Below are 18,720 nucleotides of genomic sequence, written 5' to 3'. Positions count from 1 at the left end.
AAAAATAAATAAATGAATAAACTTGATCTTTAGAGTCAACGATTTAGAATTTTCAAGCATGAAGGTGCAGCAGATAAGAAATTTAATTTACGGAAGTCCAGGTTTCTTAATATGTGTGCCAATTTTTACAGTTGTGGGAAAGCATATGTTTGTTAGCTACCAAAGAACATAGATTTTTCCTATTAGTCTAAAAGTCGTCCCAACAAGTTGAATCAACTTTTCACAAAAAGCAAAAGACTATAGTTTTGAGTGATAGTTTTTCATTTTAACAGTAAGAAAAGGGCCCAAATGTTCCAGTTTGTTTATAGCCAGAAATAATATAGTTTTATGTTTCATATATTTTATTTCAAGATAATAATTCCTAAAGTTCTAGCCTTAACCCTAAATCTCAGTGGTTCTTCTTTAAAGCTAGAACATAGTGTGTTTTCATCTTGATCAGTATTTGAAAGATAAGACTGATGTTTAATAATTACAATTGCAGTAACAAAGCTTGATCTATTAATATATTGATCAGAGTTCCATGATCCTTTTCTAAAATGGTGGCTTTATTTTGCCAGAATAATTCTGCAGGGTGTTTTTTTTGAGACAGAGTCTCACTCTGTTGCCTAGGCTAGAATGCAGAGTGGCACAATCTTGGCTCACTGCAACTCTTGCCTCCCAGTTTCAAGTGATTCTCCTGCCTCAGCTTCCTCAGTAGTTGGGATTACAGGGATGCACCACCACACCTGGCTAATTTTTGTATTTTTAGTGGAGACAGGATTTCACCATGTTGGCCAGGTTGGTCTGGAACCCCTGACCTCAAGTGATATGCCTTCCTCGGCCTCCCAAACTGCTGGGATTACAGGTGTGAGCCACCATGCCCAGCCAACAGTTCTGCAGTTCTGTAAAGTATTTGATTGCTTTGAATTTGGCTGTAGCACAGGAAATACATGGTCTCCAGTTGTAACTGCTTAATAGGTAACACTTAAATTAGCTAACATTTATTGAGTACTTATTGTGTATCTTTAATTCACATACTCATTTTGACACTCAATTATACAGTACATTAAAGATGACTATTCCCCCACTGAAGTTTCAGGGTCAGTATGTTTATATATTATGTGCCATTGGGTTTGATTAGTAGATCTTTTCAATAGTGTTTTTTAAAATCTTGACTTTATGAAGCTGCTCAGTAACTCTTTGGAAGTTCCTACAATCCATACATTTAACTGCATTAATAAGACTCCAAACCGCAATTTATTTTGAATTTGCAAAATGATGTTAGTTAAGGGGCATGAGCACAATTAAAATCCTTGACCATTCTCTTAAGTTTGTTCAATAAAGTGGGCAAAAAGTAAGTAATGACCCTAAATAAGAACAGCAATCCAGAATTTAGTTTTACATTTAAAAAAAGTAATTTTGGCTGGGCACGGTGGCTCAAGCCTGTAATCCCAGCACTTTGGGAGGCCGAGATGGGTGGATCATCTGAAGTCAGAAGTTTGAGACCAGCCTGGCCAACATGGCAGAACCCCATCTTTACTAAAAGTACAAAAAAATTAGCCGGGCGGGGTGGCATGCACCTGTAATCCCAGCTACTTGGGAGGCTGAGGCAGGAGAATTGTGTGAACCTGGAAGGCGGAGGTTACAGTGTGCCGAGGTGAATCACCACTGCACTCCAGCCTGAGCAACAGGGCAAGACTCCATCTCAAAAAAATTTGTTTTGTTTTGTATTTCTATTTACTGAGAGGGTCTGTTACTAAGGTATTTAGATTTGGTTGGATTTAACTGCTAAAATGTTGTAGAGTCTGAATCTATGGCATGGTAAAGAATAGTTAATCACAGCCATTCAGCAAGTTGTGAAGCTTCTGGTTGGGATGAAAGAAACTTCAAGCTGAGAGGAAGAATGTTCTGAAATATTTGGGAGGTTTGGCAGACTCCTTTCTCAGGGGTATGTTCATTTGGGCCAGTGATTCTCAAGCCGACTTTGCAGATATCTTAGGTGTGTCATGAAGTTTTACAACAACATTATGAGTAGTTGCAATAACAAAAGGAAACAAATGTTTCATATTACTTTCCATTATCTGTGTCTCAGGTATTCTTCCAGAGATACTTTAGCCATGTGTAAGTGAATACACTTCCATAGAATATCATGCGTAAAACACGACATTCTGAACCCTGCCTTTTTTATTAAAGAAAATTTCAAATGTATTTAGAATTAAAGTATAATAAACTCCACAGTCACCCAGTTTCAACAATTGCAGATTCATGGCCAATCCTTTCTTTACCATACCAACTATCCATCATCCCCTATTCTGACCTACTTGGCTGAGCTGAGGGTGAGGCAAGCAAGGTACTTGGGCACAATTTAAGGAGGCACTCACTTTTCAAGGCTTGTATTTGCACATGTGATTGTGATTCCTACAATTATGCTAAATCCTTAGGCTTGCCTTATCTGAGATCTGGCCCTGCTGGTTCCACTGAGTTATTTTGAAGTAAATCTCAAGCATATTATACCTTGCTTTTTTCTCATCATGTATATTGGATATTATTTCATATTGGGACACAAAGACCTTTCATCTTAATAAGTTGCATAGAATTACACCCTATGAAGATGCAGTAATTTATAATAGTCCCTATTGATAGACATTTAGGTTGCTTCCCATCTTGGTATTTTAAACAATGTTGTGATGATTACATTATAACACACATGTAAGTTTGTATGGAGGATAAGTACCTAGAAATAGAGCTTAATAATTTACAGTACCACTATTTTTTCATCATTTCCAATCTAATAAGAGAAATTAGTACTTCAGTGTAGTTTGGTTTGCCTTTCTTTTTTTTCTTTTGTGACAGACATTCTGAATGTAGCCTTTCTGTTATGAGTGAAGCTGGGCATCTTTTCATGTTTAAAGACCATTCCTATTTCCTTTGCTACAAACTGATGCTCACATCCATTGCCAATTTTAATTTTGGGTCTTTTTTTGAGACGGGGTCTTGCTCTGTCGCCCAGGCTAGAGTGCAATGGTGTGATCTCCACTCACTGCAACCTCTGCCTCCTGGGTTCAAGCAATTCTGCCTCAGTCTCCTGAGTAGCTGGGATCACAGGCGCCTGCCACCACACCCAGTTAATTTTAGTATTTTTAGTACAGATGGGGTTTCGCCATGTTGGCCAGGCTGGTCTTGAACTCCTGACCTCAGGTAATTCGCTGGCCTCAGCCTCCCAAAGTGCTGGGATTACAAGAGTGAGTCACTGTGCCCGGTCCAGGCTTGGCTTTTAAAAGTGCTGGTAGAGCGGCTGGGTGCAGTGGTTCACACCTGTAACCCCAGCACTTTGGGAGGCCAAGGCGGGTGGATCAAGAGGTCAGGAGATCAAGACCATCCTGGCCAACACGCTGAAACCCTGTCTCTACTAAAAATACAAAAATTAGCTGGGCTTGGTGGCGCGTGCCTGTAATCCCAGCTACTCGGGAGGCTGAGGCAGGAGAATCGCTTGAAGCCAGGAATCGGAGGTTGCAGTGAGCCAAGATTTCGCAACTGCACTCCAGCCTGGCGACAGAATGAGACTCCATCTCAAAAAAAAAAAAAAAAAAAAAGTACTGGTAGCTTCAGCCTTGGTTTCCTAGACCCCTAATCCCCCATATAAGAAAGCATACTACTCTTCTAGAGAAACCATGTGGTGAGGGCTGAGACTACATAGAGATAGGGACCCAGCTGAGGCCAGTCTTCCAAAGATACACATCAAAGCCTTAGATGCATCTTGTGGAGCAGAAGAATCACCCAGCTGAGAACCTGCCCAAATTCCTGACCCATGAAGTCATGAATTATAACAAAATGGTTGCTGTTTTAAGCTACTAAGTTTTGGAATATTTCTTACACATCAGTAAAGACCAGAATAGCATTCTTTTTCAGGAACTCTACATATTAGTAAAATTAGTCATTTTTCAGATGTAATGCAAACATATTTTTCCCAGATGTTTTGACTTTGTTTATTGTTTTCACTTTTTAGTCATGCAAAATTTTATTTTTATATAGTTGCATTTATCATTCTTTTTTTCCCCTAAAAACCAGCTAGAGCATACAATTGAGGAAAAGATAGAATTTTTAAGAAGAGAGATGAAATATGTAAGGTTGAACTTAAGAAATCACAAGGTCTATATGAAGACAACCAAAAACTTTTGAAAGGTTCAAAGGAAAGTTTGAACAAATAAAAAGACATCATGTACTTGGATTTAAAAAAGTAATCCTGGCCAGGTTCAGCTAACACGTGTAATCCTAGCACTTTGGGAGGCCAAGGCAGGAGAATCACTTGAGGCTGGGAGTTCAAGACCAGCCTGGCCAATATAGCAAAACCCCGTCTCTACTAAAAATACAAAAAGTTAGCCAGGTGTGATGGTGCACACCTGTGGTACTAGCTATTCCAGAGGCTGAGGTGGGAGGATCACATGAGCCCTGGTAGGGAGGTTGCAGTGAGCCGAGATTGCACCACTGCACGTCAGCCTGTGCCATATCAGGAGATCCTGTCTGAAAAAAAAGCGGGGGAGGGCGGTGGGGAAAAATAAATAAACAAACTGTTTTGAAGTCAGACAACGTGACACTATTGGGTTTGGGTGTGGGGATGATTTTTTTAAAGACTGGGTCTCATTATGTTGCCCAGGCTGGAGTGTAGTGGCTATTTATAGGTGCCATTACAGCTCACTGCACTCTTGAACTCCTAGGCTCAAGCAGTCCTACTACCTCAGCCTCCCCTAATTCTTGGGAATACAGGCCATGCCACAAAACCCAGCTAGGGAATCTTTTTTTTTTTGACAGGGCCTGGCTCTGTTGCTCAGGCTGGAGTGCAGTGGCATGATCTCGGCTCACTGCAACCTCTGCCTCCTGGGTTCAAGAGATTCTCCTGCTTCAGCTTCCAGAGTAGCTGGGACTACAGGCATGCATCATCAGGCTCGGCTAATTTTTAAGTTTTTTTGTAGAGACAAGCTCTCATTATGTTGCTCAGGCTGGTCTTGAACTCCTGGGCTCAAGCAAGCCTCCTGCTTCTGCTTCTCAAAATGCTGGGATTACAGGCACGAGCAGCGCACCTGGCTGAAATTTTTTTTTTTTTTGAGATGGAGTCTTGCTCTGTCACCCAGGCTGGAGTGCAGTGGCGCAATCTCGGCTCACTGCAACCTCCGCCTCCCAGATTCAAGCAATTCTCCTGCCTCAGCCTCCTGAGTAGATGGGACTACAGGCGCCTGCCACTACACCCGGCTAATTTTTGTATTTTTAATAGAGACAGGGTTTCACCATATTGGCCAGGCTGGTCTCGAACTCCTGACCTTGTGATCTGCCCGCCTCAGCCTCCCAAAGTGCTGGGATTTACAGGCATGAGCCACTGTGCCCAGCCCTGGCTGAAATTTTTTAAAGGAAATAGTTATCTCATGCATTTGCTAGCTTTGTGTAGTTTATTTATTTATTCTTATTTATTTTTTTGAGATGGAGTCTCGCTCTGTCACCAAGGCTGGAGTGCAGTGGCATGATCTCGGCTCACTGCAACCTCTGCCTCCTGGGTTCAAGCAATTCTCCTGTCTCAGTCTCCCAAGTAGCTGGGATTACAGGCATGTGCTACCATGCATGGCTAATTTTTGTATTTTTAGTAGACAAGGTTTCACCATGTTGCCCAGGCTGGTCTCGAACTCCTGACCTCAGGTGATCCACCTGCCTCGGCCTCCCAAAATGCTGGGATTACAGGCGTGAGCCTGGCCGCTTTGTGTAGTTTAAAAATCACTTTCAACTCAACCCCTTTCTGAAGTTGTCATTACTATTATCCCCATTAAACAGAAGCCCTCAGAAAAGCTAATTTTGATTCTGCCATTTGCCCTAATCCGTGTTCCCTTAGGCAAGTCCTTTCAAAAGTCTAAACTTCAGTTTCCTCCTCTATAACATGTGTATGCCAATTAAATGAAATCTCTGCCAGGCCACAAGCCATGACACAATGGAAAGGTAGGTGGACTTTGGGGTCAGGCACACCTACAAATTCCAGCTGCTCCACTTAGTAGCTGTGTTATCCAGGGAAGGACATGTTCTGACACTGGCTGACGCCTGTGTGCACACATAGACAATTATTTCATTGAATCTTCAAGCCCCTGAGTAAAGTTAATCTTTACTATAATCTCCGTTTTGGAAACTAAGCCAAGACATGGCGAGGCTGAGTAATTTATCCTTGGACACCCAACTCTAAAAGAGCTGGATTTGCGCCCAGCATGTGGATTTCAGCGTCTTCATGGTAAATCGCCACCCTCAGTTGCCACCTGAACAGTAACTCTCCACGAAATGGATGTGAGTTGAATCCGTAACTGGAGCGAACCAGGCGTCTGGCTTTGGAATGCAGACCGCCCCTGGCCGACTGCCAGAGGTGGGAAGCCTGAAGTTTGGGCACCTTGCCGCCCTACCCTTTCCACCACAACGCTGCTATCAAGCCTAAACTCCAGCAAAATAGGCTTTAGGAAAGGCACGAAATTAACTCATTTTACACATAGAGATACACACTGGGACGATTTTGGCTTTTCAAGCTAACTCAGAAAATGGAGATACGGGCCGGGCGCAGTGGCTCACGTCTGTAATCCCAGCACTTTGGGAGGCCGAGGCGGGCGGATCATGCGGTCAAAAGATCGAGACCATCCTGGCCAACATGGTGAAACCCCGTCTCTACTAAAAACACAAAAAATTAGTCAGACGTGATGGCAGGCGCCTGTAGTCCCAGTTACTCGGGAGGCTGAGGCAGGAGAATCGCTTGAACCCTGGAGGCGGAGGTTGCAGTGAGTTGAAATCGCGCCACTGCGCTCCAGCCTGGGCGACAGAGCGAGACTTCGCCTCAAAAAAAAAAAGAAAAGAAAAGAAAAGAAATTGGAGACAGGACGGCACTCCTCCTGCCATGGCCACCGTACAACCGAAGGCACCTCCTCCCGCCTCCCTCCAGATGGCGCTGTAGGACCGGGCCACCTTCCACAGCGCAGACGCCTCAGTTTGGCCTCCCTCGGAGGCCATGCAGCGGAGAAACGTGACTTCGTGGCTAGAGGGGCATTTCCCAGGAGCCGCCCATGTCGCCGCGTGACCTTCACACACTTCCGCTTCCGGTTCTTTATTCCGGAAGTTGCTCTCAGAGGCAGCGTGCTGGTGTGCTCCTTGTGAAATTCCACCATGGCGTACCGTGGCCAGGGCCAGAAAGTGCAGAAGGTTATGGTGCAGCCCATCGTATCCTACGCAGGATGTCAGAACTAGGAGGTTCGGGCCAGAATACGGGGTGCGAAGGCGCAGGCTGAGAGCAGGCCTGGGATAGCGGAGTACGAATCCACATCCCATGAGCCCCCGGGGCTACCAAGACTGGAAGAAAGCGCGGGTAGTTGAAGAACCGTGATGGTGGGGAGGTGGTCTTGGGTGGACCCCTGCAGTGGGGAATGCAGGAATGGACGCAGCGAAAGGAGGGAAGAAAACTTTAGGTGCGGAGTGAAAACGGGAGTTAATTAACGGTTTTGAGAAACTCCAGGGGAATGAAAGTGGAAGGGATGTTCTTTAGTCTTTAGAAGACCCCTAACGAATGCCCAGCTGGGCACTTGTTGTTTGCGTAAGCACCAGACCTCGCGTTTAGTAAACAAAGGTGAGACGGGAATAGGGTCGTCCAGTTGTTTCAGGAAGCAGAGTCTATGCTGCTTTTGTATTTTTTCCTTAGCCACTGTGGTGCAGAACCTCATCTTCAGATACTTACAAAATGTAAGTAAAAAAAAAGTTGCTTGTTTCGTAACTACTTTTTAAATAAGAGGTGAACTGATTTAGTTTTTTATGTTAACTTGAGCGATCGCTGTGTTCTAGAATTTAAAAATAGATGTAACTGGAGATTGGAGGGTAATTGAGGGAAAGGAGTACTTAGAAAGCACTAATGTGATGAAGTGGTGTGTATCCATGCCACTTCCCAACATACAAATAATTGTATGCATTACTTTGCAAGATCAAAAATACTTTTTAATTCCAAGAAGTATTATTAGCAGACTTGACCATGGTATTTGGGCATCAGTAGTTTTGTTAGTAGTGATTATGGCTAGAACATTGGAACCTCTCCCCTTTAGGATGAAACATTGGGAAAAAAACCCAGCCAACTTAAACCATGTCAAGAGGTGGTGTGTTTAATACCTGTGGGAAAACTTAAAGACGAAAAAAGGAAGAGAGAAGGGGTACCTTCAGAGGAATTTAGTGGCAGCTGCTTTCCTTTGAGGGAAATTTTAGCAACTTAAATTTTATAGTGTGACAACACAACTGAAAAACATTAATTTCAGGTGATAATAATTTTTAACCACCTGAATTGAGGGCTCCTGTCCTGGTTGTTAGGTGTGTGACATGAGAAAGCTTTGTTTTGGAACTGGATTTTGCTGCAGGAGATAAGCCCTTGGTCATTAGAAATTACTGCTTTGTGCTATGCTGTCAAAAACTTTCACTCTAAATAGATTGAGACCAGAAGCAGTAAGAAATACTGAGTCCCAAAATCACAGGAAAATTATTAGCTTATACAGTTCCAATATAGAACTTATTAAATGAAAATTCTCTTTGAGGTTATTATTATTGGTGAATAATTCTTAGATATGGGCTAATTAGTTAAAACTTTTGACTTACATTCATTACAATTTTTTTAGGAGCCATATTTCTCTTGTCGTTTGACCAAAATGGTTAGGTTTTGTATACTTCAATTTTTGGGGTGGGGGTGGGCGGAGAGATCTTGCTTAATGTTGCGCAGGCTTATATTGAACATCTGGCCACAAAGCGAATTATTCCACTTTGGCATCCCAAAGTACGGGAACGGTGTGAATCGAGGCACCTGGCCTGTTTTTCTTTTCTTTTCTTTTCTTTTTTTCTTTTTCTTTTTCCTTTTCCTTTTCCCTTTCCTTTTCTTTTTCTTTTTCTTTCTTTTTCTTTTCTTTGACGGAGTCTCACTCTGTGCCCAGGCTGGAGTGCAGTGGCGTGATCTCAGCTCACTGCAACCTCTGCCTCCCGGGTTCAAGCGATTCTCCTGCTTCAGCGTCCCGAGTAGCTGGGACTACAGGCGTGCGCCACCACGCCCAGCTAATTTTTTTTGTATTTTTAGTAGAGATGGGGTTTCACCATGTTAGCGAGGATGGTCTCTATCTCTTGACCTTGTGATCCACCTGCCTCGGCCTCCCAGAGTGCTGGGATTACAGGCGTGAGCCACCGCGCCCGGCCCTATTTTTCTTTTTTTAACGTTTCCACTTTTATGATTATTTCAGAGATCGCGGATTCAGGTGTGGCTCTATGAGCAAGTGAATATGCGGATAGAAGGCTGTATCATTGTGAGTATACAGGCGATTTTATCTCATAGCAGTCTGGTCATAGAAAAAGACTTCACAGAAAGTGGCTAGCCAGAACAGTGTATAAAAAGTCAAAGATCCAACCTAAGGAAAGTTTTTCAGAGGCCGCTGTTTAGCCTTTTTTCATTGTTGATAGATAAGGATTGGGTAGTTTTTAATAGGGAAAATTAACTTTTAATTCATTTTCTTCCTCTGTCTATGTTGAGAAGAAAATTTGTATTTGATTTTTGAGAAAGGGCCTTGTTCTGTTGCTTAGGCTGGAGTGCAGTGGCACAATCATGGCTCGTTGCAGCCTCAACCTCCTGGGCTCAAGTAGTCCTCCTGCCTCAGCCTCCCAAGTAGCTGGGATCAGAATCGTGCACCATCACAGTCTGCTAAATTTTTATTTTTTATAGAGATGAGGTCTCACTGTGTTGCCCAGGCTGGTCTCAAACTCCTAGGCTCAAGTGATTCTCCCACCTCAGCCTCTCAAAGTCTTGGGATTACAGGCATGAGCCACAATGCCTGGCTGAAAATTAACTTTTAAAAATTATTCGAAAAAAAAATATTGAGCAACAATGTTAGTATGGACAGGGGGGACAAAATTAATGAAATTAGGGACGGTGGGGTTATTTGTTGTGGGTTAGGTGATACCTGAATAGAGCTCAGTGGGGTTAGTTAAATAAGGCTTCTGGGATGGCAGGCTACCCTAAGTATTTTTTTTTTTAAAGGTGGGGTCCGGCTCTGTCACCCAGGTGCTCTCATAGCTCACTGCAATCTTGAACTCCTTGGCTCAAGTGATTCTTCCACCTCAGCCTCTAGTAGCTGGGACTATAGGCATACACCACCATGTCCAGCTAATTTTTAAATATTTTGCTGGGCAAGGTGGCTCATGCCTGTAATCCTAGCACTTAGGGAGGCTGAGCATGATGAATCACTTTAGCTCCAGAGTTCGTGACCAGCCTGGGCACCGTGATGAAACCCTGTTTCTACCAAAAATAAAAAAAGTAGCCAGGCATGGTGGTGCACCCTATAGTCCCAGCTACTTGTGGGGGCTGAGGCAGAAGAATTACTTGAACCCAGGAGGTCCAGCTGCAGTGAGCCGAGGTCACACCACTGCACTCTAGCCTGGAAGACAAAGTGAGATCCTTTCTCAAAAAAAAAAAAACCTTTGGGTGGAAGGTGGGGTGGGGCTTGAGATGAGTGAATCTTTGAAGTTAGTTGGAGTTTTTATCTACATAGGTATACTCATTTAAAATGGATTGGATGTGATTTTCTTTGAAGATAACAGTTTGTTTATTTTTCTAGGGTTTTGATGAGTATATGAACCTTGTATTAGATGATGCAGAAGAGATTCATTCTAAAACAAAGTCAAGAAAACAACTGGGTAAGGCTAGAAGTGGTCTTACAGAATTCTAGAAATGTTTTATTCACTTGCAGAATTCAGTGACCTGCAACTCAGTTAATGTTTGAATTTATTTTGCATTTGAGAAGTTATTATTCAGAGTAGTAGTACACTTTTGAAATCATCCTCTGCTACTCACTTGTCATCACACTCCATTTTGGCTTCTCCACCCGGAGAGCTCTCACCAAGGGAACCAAAGACTAGTGGTATTAAATCTAATGATCAGTACTAATCCTCATTTTATTAAACTCTCAACAGCATTTGGCACTGTTTGCCACTCCCTCCTTAAAGTGGTTTGTTCCCTTGTCTGAGTGGGGGGAAAAACCCAAGTAGATTTTTCTGTTTCCTCAGTTGACAATAATTAACACAGAAGACTTCTGTGACCAGATGTGTGGGCATATTTCCCCACACACCAAGCAAGCAATCAATTCGGCAGTGGACATCAGCTCACAAGTTCAGTTTAGTTCTAACACTATCTACCTGAGATAGCGTCAGTTCCCAGAGGTTGAGGGCTCAATCCCCAAGATTGCCTTCCGTGCCCCTCAGCCCTCCACCAGATGCTAATTGTGAGCTCCAGATTGTTTTACCTGTGCTTCTTGCTGACTGGCTATAAACTGGGTCCCATGACCCCTCCGTTGGTTTGATTAATTTGCTAGAGCAGCTGGCAGAACTCGGGGAAACACTTAACATTTACTGGTTTATTATAAAGGATATTAAAAAAATACAGATGAAGAGATGTGTAGGGCAAGGCATATAGGAAGGTACACGAAGCTTTTGTGCCCTCTGCAAGCTCACCGCTCTCTGGGAACCTCCATGTGGAGGTTGAGCTATCAGAACCCCATTGTTTTCAGTTTTTATGTAAGCTTCATTATGTAGGCATGACTGATTAAATTGGCCATTGGTGATCAGCTTAACCTTCAGCTCCTCTCCTCCTCCCTGGGTTGGAGGGTGGGGCTGAAAGTCTGACATCACTAATGCCTTGGTCCTTTCAGTGAGCAGCTCCCATGCTGAAACGTTGTAGGGGCCAGTTGTAGGGGCTGCTGGCCGTCAGTCAATCATTAGCATACAAAAAGGCAACACCTTAGAGATTCTAAGGATTTTAGGAGTTGTATGGGATTGAAGACCAAATAAATATTTTGCAGTATCACACCTTGGCTCTACGATATTATACTTGGGTTTTTATTTTTCACTTCTGGCTATTTTTCAGACTTATATATTCATTCTTTGGGACCCAGTCACTAAATGAGTTGCTCCAGGCTTGGTTCTAGGCCCTCCTGTCATTCGGTATTGTCTGCCTAGGCACTGGAGTACAGCTTCAATTACCATCTATATATACTGACTCCCAAATTTGTTTGTCTGGGCCTACTCACCATTTCTACTTGAATGTTTCAAAGGCTTCTTAAAGTCAGCATATCAGAAAGCAAACTCAATTCCAACTCACACTGTTTAGAGCTGTTGTATTATTATTTCCCGCCTTATTGAATGGCACCAGTTTCCAGTTCAGCTTACTAATTATCTGCAGCTGCCTCCAGTTTGCTTTCCAGGCCTCACTCATCTTTTAAAAACACCAGTCTGAACATGTCATCCCTTTGCTTGAAATACTGCAATGACTTCCTGTTGCTGTTAGGATAAAAAAAAAATCTAATGATTCTGCAAATTTAATGATCTTCATGATCTAGTCTTGTCTCCCTCTGCGCATCTCGTATCACTGTGCCGCACTTTCTCAGCTTTAGCAACACTTGTCTTATTTCAGTTCTTTGAATCTGCAGATTTGCCCAACCATTAATCTTTGTATATGATATTCCTTGTGTCTGTAGAGCTCAGATCAAATATCACTTCTTTTAACACAGTGGTCCCCTAGGCCAGGCGTGGTGGCTCACGCCTGTAATCCCAGCACTTTGGGAGGCCGAGGCAGGTGGATTACGAGGTCAGGAATTCGAGACCATCCTGGCTAACAAGGTGAAACCTTGTCTCTCCTGATTAAAAAAAAAAACAAAAAAATTAGCTGGGCGTGGTGGCGGGCGCCTGTAGTCCCAGCTGTTCAGGAGGCTGAGGCAGGAGAATGGCGGGAACCTGGGAGGCGGAGCTTGCACTGAGCTGAGATCACATCACTGTGCTCCAGCCTGGGCGACACAGCGAGACTCCGTCACAAAAAAAAAAAAAAAGACAGCGGTCCCCAACCATTTTGGCACCAGGGACCAGTTTTGTGGAAGACAATTTTTCTGTGGACTAGGGTGTGGGGGATGGTTTTCGGATGATTCAAGCACATTACATTTATAGTACACTTTATTATTATTACATTGTAATATATAATAATTATACAGCTTACCATCATGTAGAATCAGTGGGAGCCCTAAGCCTGTTTTCCCACAACTAGACAGTCCCATCTGGGGGTGATGGGAGACAGTGACAGATCATCAGGCATTAATTAGGTTCTCATAAGGAGTGCGCAACCTAGATCCCTCTTTGCCCGGTTCACAATAGGTTTCACACTCATGAGAATCTAAGGCCTCCACTGATATGACAAGAGGCAGAGCCCAGGCGGGAATACTAGTGATGGGGAGTGGCTGTAAATACAGATGAAGCTCTGCCACCTCGCCCACTGCTCACCTCTTGCTGTATGACCCAGTTTCTAACAGGGACCAGGACTGGTACTGGTCTGTGGCCCAGGGGTTAGGAAGCCCTGCTCTAAAAAGTTCAGAGTTTAATTTGGTTTCGCTGGGGATGGGGGAAGGCGGGATTATGTGCTCCCTGAGTTTGTAGTAAAACCTTTATTATTGAAATTACTTTATTAGTGTCTCTCCTGTTATCAGGTGCTTCACCATAACTGCATGAGTCATGCCTTTTTTGATCCCAGTGTGCTCAGTACCTAACTCAATGCCTGGCACATAATAGAAACTAAAAAATATTTGAACAGTGAATGGTATTTCTTTCTTTCTTTTGTTTTTGGAGACAGAGTCTCACTCTGTCGCCCAGGCTGGAGCGTAATGACGTGATTTTGGCTCACTGCAACCTCCGCCTCCTGGATTCAAGCAATTCTCCTGCCTCAGACTCCCGAGTAGCTGGGACTACAGGCGTGCACCACCACGCCTGGCTGATTTTTTTGTGTTTTAGTAGAGACGGGGTTTCACTGTGTTGCCCAGGCTGGTCTCTAACTTCTGAGCTCAGGCAGTCCGCCTGCCTCAGCTTCCCAAATGCTGGGATTACATGTGTGAGCCACTAAGCCTGGCAATGAATGGTGTTTCTTAACCCAGTTAATGAATGGTCTTAGGATTCACGGTTTCATCAAGACACACTGAATCATTTCTATTAACATCCCATTCACTTGAGGTTTATTTAGGCATTTTGTCTTTATTTGTAAAATGCTCACTAATACTTTTATCAGTGGTGGGTTTCAGGTATCTGTCTTTCAGACCCTCAGGATTCTTTTGAACCTGTACTAGATATGTGGAAAGTAGATTCTGAGAAGCAGTATGGTGTTTCACTGGCTGCTTCTTGCTTAGACTATTTTTATGAAAGCCTGGGTTTTTTAGATTTATTTTTATTTTTTTTTTAATTTTTTTGGAGACGGAGTGTCGCTCTGTTTCCCAGGCTTGAGTGCCATGGCACAATCTCGGCTCACTGCAACCTCCACCTCCTGGGTTCAAGCGATTCTCCTGCCTCAGCCTCCCAAGTAACTGGGATTACAGGTGCATGCCACCACACCTGGCTAATTTTTTGTATTTTAGTAGAAGACGGGGTTTCACCGTGTTGTCCAGGCTGGTCTCGAATCCTAAGCTCAGGCATTCCACCCACCTTGGCCTCCCAAAGTGCTGAGATTATAGGTGTGAGCCACCATACCCAGCCAGGTTTTTTAGATTTAAAGATGTCTTGCCAGGACGGGCAAGCTTAGCCTTAGTGAGGTCATATTATTTATAAATTATTTACCAACTGTTGAATTCCCATGGTAGTATTTATCCTGTAGAATAGAATATTATTAATGCCTGCAGAAGCCTGGGAAAGTAGTACAGTTTAATTACTGTTGGGAGTTGATCAACATGTCTCAAACTGTTCTACCAGTGAACACCAGTGTTCCTGAAGATGTTTATAAATTTCTCAGAAAGGTATTGTCTTAAATAACCTTAGGAAATTTTGGATAAAACAGGTTTGTTTATTGTAGAGTGGAGTCTTTTTTTTTTTGGAGACGAATTTTGCTTCTGTTGCCCAGGCTGGAGTGCAATGGTGCCATCTTGGCTCACTGCAACCTCCGCCTCCCAGATTCAAGCAATTCTCCTGCCTCAGCCTCCCAAGTAGCTGGGATTACAGGCACGTGCCACCAGGCTCTGCTAATTTTGTATTTTTAGTAGAGATAGGGTGGAGTGTTTAATATACTAACAGCTTTAAGAATGGAGTTATAATATACTGTATTTCCCAAACTTGACATATGACTCATTTCCAAACTTTTACACACTCAGCATTGGGAAATGTATGAGGCCTACTGAGTTGACTTAGTCCATAGAAATGATACTTATCATGAAATATCATCTACCTATGTTAGTTTGTTGAAAAGATAAATGTATTCTAATGGAGCCAGAAAGCCTTTCACTATATGGACACTTGAAAATGTTCACATATTTTTATAAGAAAGCATTTTCAAAATATTGTTCAAAAACTGGATACGAAATTCTGAGTAAAACATCTGAGTGTGTGGCTATTAATAGCTTTTTGTTGTTTTTGTGTTGCAGGTCGGATCATGCTAAAAGGAGATAATATTACTTTGCTACAAAGTGTCTCCAACTAGAAATGATCAATGAAGTGAGAAATTGTTGAGAAGGATACAGTTTGTTTTTAGATGTCCTTTGTCCAATATGAACATTTATTCATATTGTTTTGATTACCCTTATGTTATTACAAGATGGCAATAAATACTGTGGGATTGTTTGTATTAAAAAATTTACATTGCTTCTTACTATTCAGCAGTAGAGACTTTTTACACAGTAACACCATTCGTTGTTGGTATTTACTTTTCTGAAGGGTGGCAGTTGCCTTGAGCACTTGGTATTCGCAGAGAGCTTGGACCTGTAGATTTTGAGGCAGATTAGGAATTCTGCCTGACAGATAAGCTTCCAGTATTGGGAGGTGGAGAAGGGGAGGGTTCAGAAAAATAAATAAGGGTTACTGCACTAACAAATGTCTTCATCACTTCTAGTTCTGGATGCTGGAATACCAGAGTTTCTAACCTAAATAGATTGGGTACATTATTTAATGGGGTCAGTATTGCTCAACACTCTCATTGAGTCACTGTGAGGTCTTTGTGAATTTTATCACTAAGATCAGAATGTGAGAAGTATTTGGGTATAGGGAAAGAATGAAGTGCCTTTCAAGTACATTAAAAATCAGTTAAGAGTTTACAGGAAAGAGACTGAGATTGGTAATCTGAAAAGGACCTCAAGCACAGCTGGTAGGCAAATTGTGAGGCAGAATAATGGTATGTTGGAGAAACACACCTGTCTCTTATTCTTATCTCTTAAGAATTTTGGTTCTTCCCCCAGTGATTGCTGATTGAATTCTTCTGTGGACAGGTTTTCCTTCCCCCAGTATCGCACATGGTTCTAGTTAGAATTCTGTTAGATAGTGAGCATCTGCTGTTAGCTAGACACAGTGTTGAATCAATACAGTGAAACAGACTGGTAAACAGGTAGTTTTAATGCCTCATCCTAAGTGCTATTTAAATTGGATCTTGAAAGATGAATAAAGCCTGCCTTAAGTTCTGCTAAAGGCAATGTTGTTATTAAGGGTGGGTGAGGAAGGACCAAGAAGTCTGGCTCCTACTTTTCTACATGCCTGTGAAGGAGACTTTTCATGAAACTGAAGAAATCCTTTCTGAGATAGAGGAGATTTGTAGGTGAATGCAGAAGTGTATCCAGCTTTGAACCATGCATTCCATCTATATTCCTCCTGTCTGAACTCATGCTCTTTTGATTATATTTTGAAATGAAGGGCTGCATTAGTTATTTTAACATTTGAGTTTGAAATTAATTAAACTGATCACAACATGCAAAGAAAACATTGGGCAGCAGAGGGAGTTACAGCCCTGAGACTGCTTCAGCCCTGCTGGTGAAAAGATTGAATTGAAGCTTTTTCAGAGCAGAGCAAAGACCTCCCTGCAGCTTTCTTGGCACCAGAATAGCTGGGAAGAAGGATAAAAGCCCAGAGGAGTATAATCTCTAAGAAAACCTGCTGGCTGCCTTTTCCATTTCCCTGTGTGGCCTTTCTGACCTGGCTGCCCTGTGGAAGCAGAGCTGTGCCTGCTGTGGCTTATTCTGAATGGATCAAGACATGGAAGGTTCTATTTTTGACAGAGCAAATGATGATAGTGAGAATTAAGGTACAGTGAACTCTTACAATTGAGCTCTGTATTTAGAAATCCCTGCTTGCTTTCCTGCTCTACTGGAGCCTGTGGTGTTTGCTTTTTAAGTTGTACTTTTCCACCATCTCTAGATTGTTTCTTCCAACCAGAATTTACGGGAGGCGTTCTCTCTGCCTCATTAAGGTTACTAAAACATCCTGCTGGGAAGCTGCTCTTGTTGGCAGCCCTGGGTTATGTCAGCTTTTCTGGAACGGCTGTTGGTTGCTGAGGGGGTCTTGATAGACACCCCTAAACCTCATACCATTCTTGAAGTAGGGGGTGGGAGAAATAGAGATTCAGGCTCTGAAAGAAAAGTGCTGATGTGGGCCTGCTGTTCAATTAGTAGCAGGTAGGCAGAAGGAAAAGTTTGAAAATCATAGGATATTGTGCTTTGGGGTGCTAACTCTTGTCATATCACACTTGTCAACAGTTTCAGGATTAGAGAGTGTACCTCTAATTTGGATTAAGGCGTTATGGGCTGGGAAGTGTCATGGTGGGGTAAGCCTAATAGCATCTCAGGTTAACTGGATAACACAGGCATTTTCCTTAACTAAACTATCTACTCATTCATGCTTTTGTGAGGAAATGCTTGTTAGAACTTTATTGTTGAGGCAGAGTCTTGCTCTGTTGCCCAGGCTGGAGTGCAGTGGCACAATCACAGTTCACTGTGACCTTGACCTCCTGGGCTCAAGTGATTCTCCCACTTAAGCGCCCTGAGTAGCTGGGACCACAGGCACACACCACCAAGCCTGGCAATTTTTTTTTTTTTTAATGGCAGAGGTAGTTGAGGCTTTATTTTGGAAAAAACAAAAAACACATTGTTTTATAGCTGGAGTCATGGGCCAGGGGGGTACCCCAGGCAATAAACTACCTCCATGAGTGGGCTGAGAGCTAGGACTGAGCCTCACTTAGGTGAGGCTATGTTCACTTCTGTTCCCTATGCTCCCCTGCACAGTGGCCTCTTCCACAGGCTCTGGGGCATCCACAGGAAGGGATGGGCTGGGAGGGGCTGCCATGGCCATTTACTTGGGCAGGACATCAGAGGACTTGGACACCAGCTTCCCATCTCGCGTCTCTATTTTCTTCACAACCACGGCACTGGAGGAACCCTGGAGAAGCTGGTGCGGCTGAAGGAGCTAGAGTCCCTGCCAGAGCCAAAGCTAGAGCCTAGCCATAGCTGAGGCCAGGGCTTGTGAGGCCCCATAAGCCAAGCTCAGTGCACCTGAGCAGCTACTGGTGGTCTTTATATATATACTTATGTTCTGTATCCCAGACTCCAGCCTGCTTGTTGCCCTCCAGCAGCTTCATGTAGATGGCAACCTCTGTGTCCAGGGCCAGCTTGACATTCCTCAGCTCCTAGTACACCAGCTTGGCGGTGGTGTCTTTAAAAAAAAAAAAATTATTTTTAAATTTTTATGTATTTTTTTGAGACTGGGTTATAAGACTGGCTAATTTTTGTATTTTTGTTAGAGGACTTTGCTATGTTGCCCAGGCTGGTCTCAAACTCCTGGCCTCAAACAATCCATCTGCCTTGGCCTCCCAAAGTACTGGGATTAACAGAGGCGAGCCACTGCACCCAGCCGCATTGCTGTCGTTAATGGCGGCTCCCCATGCTGCTT

General features: G+C 43.2%; 1 protein-coding gene across 3 annotated transcripts; it reads left to right on the top strand.

Moving 5' to 3' along the window:
- Positions 1 to 7,073: 7,073 nt before the first annotated feature.
- Positions 7,074 to 15,661, top strand: SNRPE (small nuclear ribonucleoprotein polypeptide E). Of its 3 annotated transcripts, none has more exons than XM_054450717.2 (5): positions 7,074 to 7,209; positions 7,699 to 7,725; positions 9,249 to 9,311; positions 10,617 to 10,695; positions 15,438 to 15,661. In XM_054450717.2, exons 1-5 carry the CDS (start codon positions 7,156 to 7,158, stop codon positions 15,491 to 15,493), a joined length of 279 nt encoding a protein of 92 aa, XP_054306692.1. In that variant the 5' UTR covers positions 7,074 to 7,155; the 3' UTR covers positions 15,494 to 15,661. The 3 variants fall into 3 exon arrangements, with proteins under 3 accessions (XP_054306692.1, XP_054306712.1, XP_054306703.1); XM_054450737.1 differs by having other exon boundaries at positions 7,095 to 7,239; positions 7,685 to 7,725; XM_054450728.1 differs by having other exon boundaries at positions 7,105 to 7,454; positions 7,685 to 7,725.
- Positions 15,662 to 18,720: the final 3,059 nt, after the last annotated feature.

This window comes from Pongo pygmaeus, chromosome 1, assembly GCF_028885625.2.
Source record: "Pongo pygmaeus isolate AG05252 chromosome 1, NHGRI_mPonPyg2-v2.0_pri, whole genome shotgun sequence".
Taxonomy (NCBI): domain Eukaryota; kingdom Metazoa; phylum Chordata; class Mammalia; order Primates; family Hominidae; genus Pongo; species Pongo pygmaeus.
This window is presented reverse-complemented; position numbering and strand designations above follow the sequence as displayed.